The sequence below is a fragment of the Mesoplodon densirostris genome, chromosome 4 (genome assembly GCF_025265405.1).
Source record: "Mesoplodon densirostris isolate mMesDen1 chromosome 4, mMesDen1 primary haplotype, whole genome shotgun sequence".
NCBI classification, from domain to species: Eukaryota; Metazoa; Chordata; class Mammalia; order Artiodactyla; family Ziphiidae; genus Mesoplodon; species Mesoplodon densirostris.
Window position 1 is genome coordinate 1,693,220 of NC_082664.1, and position 11,410 is coordinate 1,704,629.

General features: G+C 59.2%; 1 protein-coding gene across 1 annotated transcript; it reads left to right on the forward strand.

Annotated features, from left to right (window-relative positions):
* Positions 1 to 989: 989 nt before the first annotated feature.
* On the forward strand, positions 990 to 7,645 carry GPR132 (G protein-coupled receptor 132). The gene is made up of 4 exons (XM_060098362.1): positions 990 to 1,151; positions 2,465 to 2,583; positions 3,504 to 3,673; positions 6,624 to 7,645. Exons 1-4 carry the CDS (start codon positions 990 to 992, stop codon positions 7,643 to 7,645), a joined length of 1,473 nt encoding a protein of 490 aa, XP_059954345.1.
* The last annotated feature ends 3,765 nt before the right edge of the window (positions 7,646 to 11,410 follow it).

Below are 11,410 nucleotides of genomic sequence, written 5' to 3' on the forward strand. Positions count from 1 at the left end.
GTCAGACATGACAGGTGAGAGCCCCACCCCATGCCTCCTTTGACTTGGAACATTTAGGAGGGAGCCTGTGAAAATCTTTCTACCAATGTAGTTTGTCTCATAACAGGGAAAATTACTTCAAAAATTAGCATGCAAAAGTAGACTTCTCAAGGGACTTTCCTGGTGGCGCAGTGGCTAAGACTCCGCGCTCCCAATGCAGGGGACCTGGGTTCGATCCCTAGTCAGGGAGCTAGATCCCACATGCTACAACTAAGAGTTCGCATGCCACAACTAAAAGGATCCCGCATGCCGCAACTAAGACCTGACGCAGCCAAATAAATTTTTTTAAAATGTAGACTTCTTGAAATAAAAACTAACTCAGAAACAATAAAGCTGGAGGCTTTCCATCAGGACATCAGGAAGCCCCCACTTCTTAATTCCCTTGAAGTGCTAGAAAAGAACCAAGAACAGGACTGAAGGAGACGTGGAGGCTCTGGGGTCCACCTGGGCCTCGTATCCTGCCCAATTCTTGCGAGAGACCCCGTGCCGAGCCACAGATGCCCCACAGAGCCTCCTTCCCCTCCCGGGGGCTCGTGTGCCCCCAGCCCGGGAGACTCCTTTCCCAAGCAGTCAGAGTCCTCTGAGTGCCCTGCGGTGGGAGGGGCAGGCTCTCACCTGTGTGCTCAGTGCTGGTCACCAGACAGCTTGGGGGAGGGGACTGGGTGTGGGCAGGTGAAGATGGGAGGCCACGTGCCAGCCCTGTGGCCCCAGCAGGTGGCATGTGGCTGCACTAACTACACTGAGTCCAGTCTGCCCCCTGGGGGGGCGGCAGTGTTGTAGGGGTGGCTGGGAGCAGCGAGGGGCCCGCAGGCCTCACCTGGGCCTCCACTTGGGTTTTGGGTTCCCTCACGCTCTGCCCCCCAGAGTGTGGCAAGACAGGGTCGGTGCTGGGATGGAGCCAGGGCAGTGCTGGGGTCCAGGGGGTTGGGCTGGCACCTTGGAGGACTCGCATGGCTGGGAGGGACGAGCCGTCCAAGCAGGGCCAGCCTGTGCAGACAGGTGTCACCTTTCTCCCACCTGAGAACCGCCCCCCGCAGCCCAGTGCTCCCCTACGCACTGTCGGCCCCTCCGCTTGGTGCAGCCCGACGCTCGTGTGGAGAACTGACAGCCGGGTCTGATGACTCCCCGACACCCTTCCGTCTGCACGTGGAATGAAGCCCACGTCCCGGAGGTTAGGGCCTTGAGTGGGGGCCCAGAAAAGGGACCGCCTTGCTCCTATCGGGACAGCCACTGTCAAAACCAAAATACCGGGCTTCCCTGGTGGCGCAGTGGTTGAGAGTCCGCCTGCCGATGCAGGGGACACGGGTTCGTGCCCCGGTCCGGGAAGATCCCACGTGCCGCGGAGCGGCTGGGCCCGTGAGCCATGGCCGCTGAGCCTGTGCGTCCGGAGCCTGTGCTCTGCAACGGGAGAGGCCACAACACTGAGAGGCCCGCGTACCGCAAAAAAACAAAACAAAACAAAACAAAAAAAAACCCAAAATACCAAGTGCTAGTGAGGATGTGGAGAAATGGGAACCCCTGTGTGCTGTCGGTGGGAACGGAAAATGGAGCAGCTGCTGGGGAAAACAGTATGGAGATTCCTCAAAAAGCTAAAATAGAGAATCACCATATGCTCCAGCAATCCACAAAAAAGAAGTGAACTTGGGACTTCCCTGGCAGTCCAGTGGTTAAGAATCTGCCTTCCAATGTAGGCGACTCGGGTTCGATCCCTAGTCAGGGAACTAAGATCCCACACGCCGCAGGGCAACTAATCCCACGCGCCACAACAAAGAGACTGCGTGTGGCAGCTAAGACCCAACGCAGCCAAAAATAAATAAGAAGTGAACACAGGTGTGGAAGAGGTATTTGCACACCCACATTCATGGCAGCACTACTCACAACAGCCAAGACGTGGAAGTAGCCCAAGTGTCCATAGACGGATGAGTGGGAGACCCTAATGTGCTCCATCCACACAGTGGGCTATTACCCTGTCCTAAAAAGGAAGGATGTTCTGACACATGGACCCTGAGAATATGATGCAAAGCGAAAGAGGCCAGTCACAGGAGGACACATTCTTTAGGCTCCACTCACAGGAAGGTCTGGGGGAGGAGTGGGCAGTGGGTGTTTAATGGGGACAGAGTTTCAGTTTTGCAAGATGAAAACTTCTGGAAATGGATATGGTGACGGTTGTACAACAACGTGAATGTACTTAGTGCCGCAGAAGTGGACACTTAAAATGGTTAAGATGGTCACTTTTATCTTATGTATATTTTACCAGAATTTTTAAAATTGGGAAAAACAAGTTAGTGGCACAGAAGGGTGTCGGGAGCGCACTGGGGGGCCGACGGCTCCGTCACCCTGGGGACCTTCACAGTGAGCCTTCAGCTGAAGAACAAGCACTGCTCTCTGCCCGCCTTCACTGTCCTGCCGCTAATTTCTGCATCAGGTCGCCCTGTGGGGGGCGGGGGGTGCTGAAAACCGTGCATGGGCACTGGGGCTGAGTCCCTCAGAAGGGCCCTCGAAGCCCGAGGGATCCCGGACGGCTGCCCGCGACCCCACGGCCATGTCAGCTTTGGGATGCACCAAGGTTTCCTTGGCTGTTGGAAGGGGTCTTCAACCTAAGCAGCTAAAGAGCTTCCAGGCCTCAGGGGTCACTGGGCCGCGTTCTCTGCTGTCACTGAGGCCACCCCAGGCCTGTCCAGCCTGCTGTCCACTCCCCTGGCCGGATCACAGGGCCATCACCGCCAGAGGCTGCTGCAGCAGAGCGGCAGCGTGAAGCCCCACCTGCGTCCGGGCACTGCCTGCGGCTCCCGCTGACCTCAAGGGGCTGCTCCGTCCACAGTCTGCTGTCGGAGATGCACAGGGCCTAAACGGGACAGCATCTCCCGAGGCCAGGGCACAGGCTCTGGGAGGTGCGCGTCCCCCCATGGCCACCCAGATGTTCCTGTCGCATGGCAGGTCCCAGGGGCGGGTCAGGAGGGAGAGGGTCCAGGGAAGCTCTGGGCACAGGTCAGGCAGTGGGTTCTGGGGTCACCGCCACGAGAGGGACCCAGGAGAGGCAGGCTGGGCGGGAGAGGGAGGGCGCCTGGGACACGCTGGCTTCCTTCCCCACGTCGTGTGGGGTCCCTCAGCCCGGGGAGCCCCCAGTGTGAGTCACCGCAGTGTCCATGGATCCTTAGACGGGGGCAGGGGGCTCACCCCTACAGCAGGGCGACCCATTCCTTGTCCCCTCGGAAACATCTGGTGGGGAGGCAGGTGAGGGCACCACCTCGCAGGTGCCTGGGGCCTGGAGCACCCGTCCTCACTGGCTTCTTTCCCCCTGTTGAGACGGGTGGTAACTGGTGTCCCAGGCAGGGCTTAAGGGGAGGGCAGGTGGGCATCCAGGTCCCGCCATCCTCCTGGGTCCTCCATGACAAGCAGGCACTGGAGCTTGGAGGAGCCCCCAGGGCCAGTCTCTGGTTCTTCCCAGCCCCCCATCCCAGCAGGGACCGCAAAGCCCTGGTGAGCTTCCACTTCCCATGCTGTGGCCCACCAGCCCGGCTCTGCACGGTCCCAGTGCGAACCCTGCAAAGCCCAGGTGACACATCTGAAGAGCGTCGTGAAAGCTTGGCTGAGCTCACGGGGGTGGAGGAAAGTCGGGAGCGGGCAGCGGACCGTGGGCTGTGGGGAGCCCTGGGCTGTGTGATGCCGAGGTTGCTCTGAGCTGGGCTTCATATGATGGGTGACGGTGGCGACTGTCCAGTGTAACTGACGCTTAGAATCAACAGAGGGACGCTGACAGGCCTAAGGTTTCAGGGCTCGTCTCATATTTATGGACTGATTTCTCATCGTTTGTTTCTTGAGGGGACAGCGGGTGAGCCCTGGCCCCGACGTGGGGAGGGCGTGGGCTCGGAATTGGGACACCTGCATAGAGACCCCAAAGTTCAGCCCCGCTATGAGGCCTGGATGGAAACCAGCCCTGGAGTAAATCGAAGGACTCCTGCCCTCTGGCCACCTGAGCCCACAAGCCCTCGGGAGACAGCCCCTCCCACTCAGGAAACGCCCACGGATAACGCCCCATAAGGCATGAGCTCACAACCGCCACAAGACATGCGAGGGAGCCGGCCTGTGGGAGGGTGTGCAGGCACTGTGCCAGGGCGGGGGTCCGGCCTCCAAGACTGCAGGTGCTGGGAGGGTCACGCACAGTGACATCAGTACGTTGAGTGAATGTAAGGAGATCAGAGACGGAAGGAAAAACATGAGCAGAGAACAAGAGACTCGAAAGGGAACCAGATGGAGTGTCTAGAAATGAAAGACATGATCCCTGAATTTTAACGCAGTGGATGAGTTTTTAAAAAACCCCACCAATTAGACACAGACATAAAGAGCTCACAAACTCAAGTTCAATGTCAGTAGGTTGCCTGGACAGACGGACGGTCCTGCAGGATGGGGGAGGGGGGAGGGTGCAGAGCGAGGTGAGGATGGGGCGAGAGGTCCAGCACGTGCCTGACCAGAGCCCCAGGAGGCAAACAGAGGGGCATCCAGAGCACTGGGGTGTACAGAGTCTCAGAGTCAGGGGTCCGAGGGCACAGCAACTAGACAGCAGGCGGCCGCCATCGCAGCTTCAGAAGCCAGAAGATGGGCTGCAGCGGGGCCGGAGCTAAATCAGACCCCTGGGGGAACCGTCCTCCAGAATTGGGGTAAAAGTGCATTTCAGATGAACCAAAGCTGGGGCAGGCTCTCGTCCCCAGGGCTTGTGAGGGCTATCTTCAGGGAAAGGAGGGAATGACCTCGGAAATGCAGCAGGAAAGGGAGCGGGCAGGAGTCTGGCCGACATGTGGGCCCCTGTGAACAGGGATGGACAGTGTGAAGTCACAACAACAACCACGGCAGGAATGGTAATAATAATAACATCTGACCTATGGGGTTAAACAGGCAAAGAACCCACACGACTAACATAACTGGGACCAGAATTGCACATCAGCCAAACGTGGGGCCATTAGAGCAACAGCGTCCCAGGGTTTGTGCCCACGCAGGAGGTGAAGGTTTTGGCTAACTTTAGACACTACTAAATATGCACATTAAAACATCCAGGGTACTCTCGAAAAGATTAAAAATGGCTCAATAATATCCAAACCAATAAAGGGGGAAATAGACTAAAAACTAAACTCAATAAATCCAAAAGGTGTATTGTTTGCTAGGGCTGCTGTAACAAAGGACCGCAGACCAGGTGATTTATTTTTTTACTTTATTTTTTGGCTGTATTGGGTCTTTGTTACTGCGCGTGGGCTTTCTCTAGTTGTGGTGAGCTGAGCGGGGGCTACTCTTTGTTGCGGTGCGCAGGCTTCTCATTGGGGTGGCTTCTCTTGTTGCGGAGCACGGGCTCTAGATGTGCAGGCTTCAGTAGTTGCATCACGCGGGCTCAGTCGTTGTGGCTCGCGGGCTCTAGAGCGCAGACTCAGTCGTTGTGGCGCACGGGCTTCGTTGCTCCGTGGCATGTGGGATCTTCCCGGACCAGGGCTCGAACCCGTGTCCCCTGCATTGGCAGGCGGATTCTTAACCACTGCGCCACCAGGGAAGCCCAGACCAGATGACTTAAATCACAGACATTTCTTCTGTTGTAGCCCTGGAGGCTGGAAGTCCGAGATGGAGGTGTGGGCGGGCTGCATTCTCCCGGGGCCTCTCTCCTCGGCTTGGGATTGCCGTCTTCTCCCCGTCCTCACGTCGGCTTTCGTTCACGCGTGTCCCTGGGTTTAAATGTCCCCCTTTTTTTTTTTTTTTGACTTTCTTTTTTTTTTTTTTAATTTTACAAATTTAATCAGTTATACATATACATATGTTCCCATATCCCCTCCCTTTTGCGTCTCCCTCCCACCCTCCCTATCCCACCCCTCCAGGCGGTCACAAAGCACCGAGCTGATCTCCCTGTGCTATGCGGCTGCTTCCCACTAGCTATCTACCTTACGTTTGGTAGTGTACATATGTCCATGCCGCTCTTTCACTTTGTCACAGCTTACCCTTCCCCCTCCCCATATCCTCAAGTCCATGCTCTAGTAGGTCTGTGTCTTTATTCCAGTCTTACCCCTATGTTCTTGATGACATTTTTTTCTTAAATTCCATATATATGTGTCAGCATACAGTATTTGTCTTTCTCTTTCTGTAAATGTCCCCTTTTTATAAGAACACAGTCATACTGGATTAGGACCCACCCTAAAGACCTCATTTTGACTTGATCACCTCTGTAAAGACCCCATCTCCAAATCCAATCACGTTTTGAGGTCCTGGGGGTTGGGACTCCACATATCTTTTTTTGGGTGTGGGGGGGACACAATTCAACTCATAACAGAAGGCGAATAGAGAAATAAACTCACTTCAAGCCCACAAACAACACTTTGGAAAATGACTCGGTTAGTGACAAGGACGAGGTATTGCCACCCTTGTATCCTCGAGGCCATCGGCTGGGGGATGGGTGATTTAGGATCACTTTAGGGAACCATCTGGAAAACTTTAACCCTGGCGCGTCCAGTCCGCAGCTGACTAGAGCCTTCTTGCCCCTTCTTGCGCTATCACATCTGATTCAGGTGGTTCCCAGCGACACCCGCCCTCACCCTGTCTCTGCCCCACAGGAAACGCCACGCCGGTGGCCAGCCCTCTGCCAGGGGCCCTGTCGACCGGCGTACCTCACCAGAACTGCACGGTGCCCTTCAACGACAGCAGGGTGTTCCTGGTGACCGTGTACAGCACCGTGTGCGCACTGGGCCTGCCAGCTAACTGCCTGACGGCCTGGCTGACGCTGCTGCAGGCGCGCCAGGGCCACGTGCTGGCCGTCTACCTCTTCTGCCTGGCGCTGTGCGAGCTGCTCTACATTGGCACCCTGCCGCTCTGGGTCGTCTACATCCAGAACGGGCACCGCTGGCCCCTGGGCCCGCGGGCCTGCAAGGTGACCGCCTACGTCTTTTTCTGCAACCTCTACGTCAGCATCCTCTTCCTGTGCTGCATCTCCTGCGACCGCTTCCTGGCAGTGGTGTACGCGCTGGAGACGCGAGGCCGCCGCCACCAGAAGACCGCCATCCTCGTCTCCGTGTCTGTCTTCATTCTCGTGGGGCTCATCCACTACCCGGTGTTTCAGATGGAGGAGAAGGAAACCTGCTTTGAGAAGCTGCCGATGGACCGCGAGATCGCCGGGTACTACTACACGCGCTTCGCCGTGGGCTTCGCTGTCCCTCTGTCCGTCATCGCCTTCACCAACGAGCGCATCTTCAGGAGCATCAAGCTGAGCGCCGGCCTGAGCGCCACCCAGAAGGCCAAGGTGAAGCGCCTGGCCATCGCGGTCGTGGCCATCTTCCTGTTCTGCTTTGCTCCCTACCACCTGGTGCTCCTGGTCAAAGCCATAGCCTTTTCCTACTACAAAGGAGACAGGGGCCCTGTGTGCGCCTTCGAAATCAACCTGTACACGGTCTCTGTGGTGTTCCTGAGCCTGGCCACGGTGAACAGCGTGGCCGACCCCATCATATATGTGCTGGCCACAGAAGTTTCACGCCAAGAAGTGTCCAGAATCCACAAGGGGTGGAAAAAGTGGTCCACGAAGGCAGACGTCGCCAAGCTCACATATTCGAAGGACTCACAGGAGGCACAGTCGCCCACATAGCTCACAGACAGCCACGCCTTCCCCAAGCCTGTCCGCCCACCGGGGCCACCACCCGGCACGCGGCCTCGCCACGCACCCCGGAGGGCCTGACTGAGGGGCCCGCTGAACCCAGCATGGGAGTCCAGGGCCAACCGCTCGGCTTCCCACGGAGCCTGCCCGCCGGTGTCCATAGCACTGGCTGTGGAGCCCCCTCTGGATGACACGCCACAGATTTCTCGTTCCTGGAGCTCCTGCGCCTTGGGGGTCCCAGCCCCCCAGGCTTTTCCACTGGGAGCAGAAGCCCCACAAGGGAGGTGGCAGCGCCCCGAGGGTGAGGGCGGGTCTGCCAGCTGCAGGGAGAGCCCGTGGCAGGCAGGAGGGCTTGTTCTGGCTGGTGCTCTCGGCTATTAGCGCGCCGCAGGGTCGCAGGCAGAGGCCGCGTGGCCACGTGGTGCTGCCGGCAGCTGGCACAGGCCCTGCGTGCGGTAGGTGCCTGTCAGCCTCCGCGTGATGGCTTTATTTCCCGTGCTTTTCTGCAAGCGTTGCTTGGACGACTGGGAGAGGACATGGTGGGGCCTTTGTTCTTCCGCCCCAGATGTCAGCGCAAACCATGCCCCTTCCTGCGGCGGCTGCTAGCGGGGCCTGGGCTGGGGCCTCTCTGTGCTGCAGACCTGAGGGGAGCCGGGGGGCGGGGTGCACCCACACGGCCTCCGGAGGGAGCCCCACGTGCTCGTGGCCGGAATGCCCATCAGCCGGGAGGGCCGGGGGGGCACCCCAGGCAGGGTGACACTCCGGCAACAGGCTCCGAGGACGGCGGTGAGTCCTCCGCACCGAGGCTTCCCAGCTCCGCTGTCGGGGAGAAGCCGCCGAGGGCCAGGCCAGGTCACAGCGCAAACTCCGTTCCCCCATCCGTGACAGGGGCCAGTGACATCTACCTCAGCGGGTCGGCATTGGGGGCTGACCACGCCCACCGCTTATGTTCGCATTTCCCTAAGGCAGCAGCGATCAATGTGCTTCATTGTGAGAGACCCTGAGAGGGTATGTGATTTAGAAAATACGTTTAGAAATAAAAACGCAAGAATACACGTCGGTGCCAACTTCCTAACCTGGGGTAATGTCATTTTACCTTCTCAGGCAAACGTTTCCCTCTAGGGATCTCTTGGAGGGCCAAGCCCCGGGGGAGGGGCGTGCGCCTGGGCTCTCCAGGTGATGGGCCGGCTTCTAGGAACAGTCTGGAGTATTCAGGGCCGCGATCACAGGACGTTTGGACAACATCTGACGTATGACTTCCCGGGGCTGCTGTAACGAATTACTGCAAACGGGGGGACATAAAGCAAACAGGATTCTCTCAGCCTTCTGGGGGCTGGAGGTCGGAGATCAAGGCGTGGGCAGGGCTCCTTCTGGCGGCTCTCAGGAGAGCGGGTTCCATGCCTCACTCTCGGCCTCTGGGGCTGCCGCGCCCCCCGCCCCGGGTTCACCCCCCTCTCTGTCTCTCTTCTGTCTCTTTGGACTTAGGGCTCCCCTGGATAATCCAGGGTGAGCTCAGTGCTGCGTCCTTAGCCAAAGCCTATTTCCAAATAAGGCCCCGCCCCCAGATTCCGGGGAGTAGGAGGAGACGGATCCTTCCGGGGGCCACCAGTCCATCCACTACGAATGGCAGGAAGGAGCAGAACCCTGCTCTGTGGCTCCCAGGGGAGGAGTGGCCCCCAGACTCATCGCCCACCCCTCGTCGCTCCGCACCTGTCACCATCCACTTGGCGGTGACCGTGACAAACGTGGGGAAGACACGGTTACTGCGCGAGCACCCCACGACTGTGCTCTGGCCTCCTAGTTGCTGCGAAAATCTGCTGTACAGAAAAAAAGAATGATCGTAGTCTCTCTATCTTCTTCATTAAGACCCTTTCTTGGCAGTCTCATGTCGCTTCCTTGGCAGTTTTAGGAAGTGTTCCTGGCATCCGAAATCCGAGCCTGGGGCTCTCCCTCCAGCCCCCTCACCTGACAAACCGCCCCGCCAGGACCGTCCTTGCACCCTAGCCTCTCGGGCAGCGTCACTGGCCCTGGGGTTTCAGCATCTTACGCCTCAATTTCAGCCACAGAGGTAAAGCTCCTGCTGCCACCAAGGGGAGCAGCAGGGCCTTGTGAGCAGGTCCCCACGTCCTGTCCATGAGAGTCCGGGGCCGCCGAAACAAATGATTGCAAACCAGGATGAAATGCCTTAAAACAACAGCAATTTACCCTTTCACAGCTCCGAGTCCCCAAGTCCAAAATCAAGGTGTCGGCAGGGCTGCGCTCCCTCCAGAGGCTCCAGGGGATAGTCCTTCCTGGCTTTTTCAGCCTCTGGTGGCTCTAGGCATCCCTGGGCTTGTGGCTGCATCACCCCAATCTCTGCTTCTGTCTTCACGTGCCCCCTTTTGTGTCCCTCCGGGTTGCCCCTTCCATCTCAAGGCCGCGTGGTGGGCCCCAGTGGCCGTCTGGACGCCCAGCACTGGCCCTGCCGGGTCCGCAGTCATCCTGGCCCAGCGGCTCTGTGGCAGGGCACTGCTTTCTGTCCGCTCTCCCCGGGGAGCTCAGAGCCTGCCTCGCCCACACCAGGGTGCCCAGGCTGCTCAAGGCGCAGGGGAATCGGATGGGAGCTGGGTGAGAACTGTGCCTGACGGGTCCGCACCCTCCACCCTCGGGCCATGGGGCTTCATCCACACAGGCCTGGGGGTAGCGGGTGCGTGAGCCTTAGCGGTGGGCCTGTCCTGTCCACCCTGCCCCTCCTCTCTCCCTCTGTCCTCTCACGGGACTGTCTCAGAGGACCGCCTGTGTGTGTGTGTGTGTGTGTGTGTGTGTGTGTGTGATGTGACCCTGGACGCAAGCCCCCAGCCCCCAGCCCCCAGTGAAGGGGCTTCCCCGTTAGTTCACCACCACCTCTTCACACCCAGGCTGGGAACTGCCTACTTTTCCATCTTTTGCTGACATCATGCAATCAATAAACGGCCCCTTTCTTCCCGGGCAGGATCCCATCAAGCGCTGCCCGGCCCACCAGCTCCCCACTGTGGCGGTGGCAGGGCTCAGGTCCCGGGAGCCACTGGCTCAGGAGAGGGGCTGCCAGGACTTTGCCAGGAGGGGTGGCCTGGAGGGTCTCCGCCCCCGGGGAGTCTCAGAAGGTGCCTGCAGGATGACGTGGGGCCACATGAAATTAGAAGGTGGCTGCATGGAGGGGCTGTCACTGCTGGGGAGGGCAGGCTCCGTGCTCAGGGCCCAGCCAGGTCCCAATCCGCCATCCACAGCCCTTAGTGGAGAGGCTGCCCGGGGGGGGGGGGGGGGGGGGGGGGTTGGGCCTAGGGAGGGGCTGGGCTCCGGTCACCTGCCAGCTCCGTGCTGGACACAGGGCCACCCAGGGCGTGAGGCGGCCCTGCCCTTGAGGCCGAGACCCTGGGGAGCAGCTGGGGAGGCGGTGGTCAAGGGCCCACCTTGGCCCGAGGCACAGTCTCCCCAACACTCCCCTCCCCTCCCCTCAGATCGTGGCTGAACCTTCGTTCACGGACCACAAGCTTTCTCCGTCATCTGACTCACGTCGCTCAGGGAAACTTCTCACGTTCATAGTGCGGTTACAGAGCCTGAGAGCCGGTCAGACAGCCTCCCCTCCCTCCATCACACCCCTCCCTCCATCACCCCCCATCACCCCCCTCCCTCCATCACACCCCTCCCACCACCCCCTCCCTCCACCCCCCCACCCCCTCCCTCCACACCCCCCTCCCTCCATCACCCCCCACCCTCCCTCCCCCCCTTCCATCCACC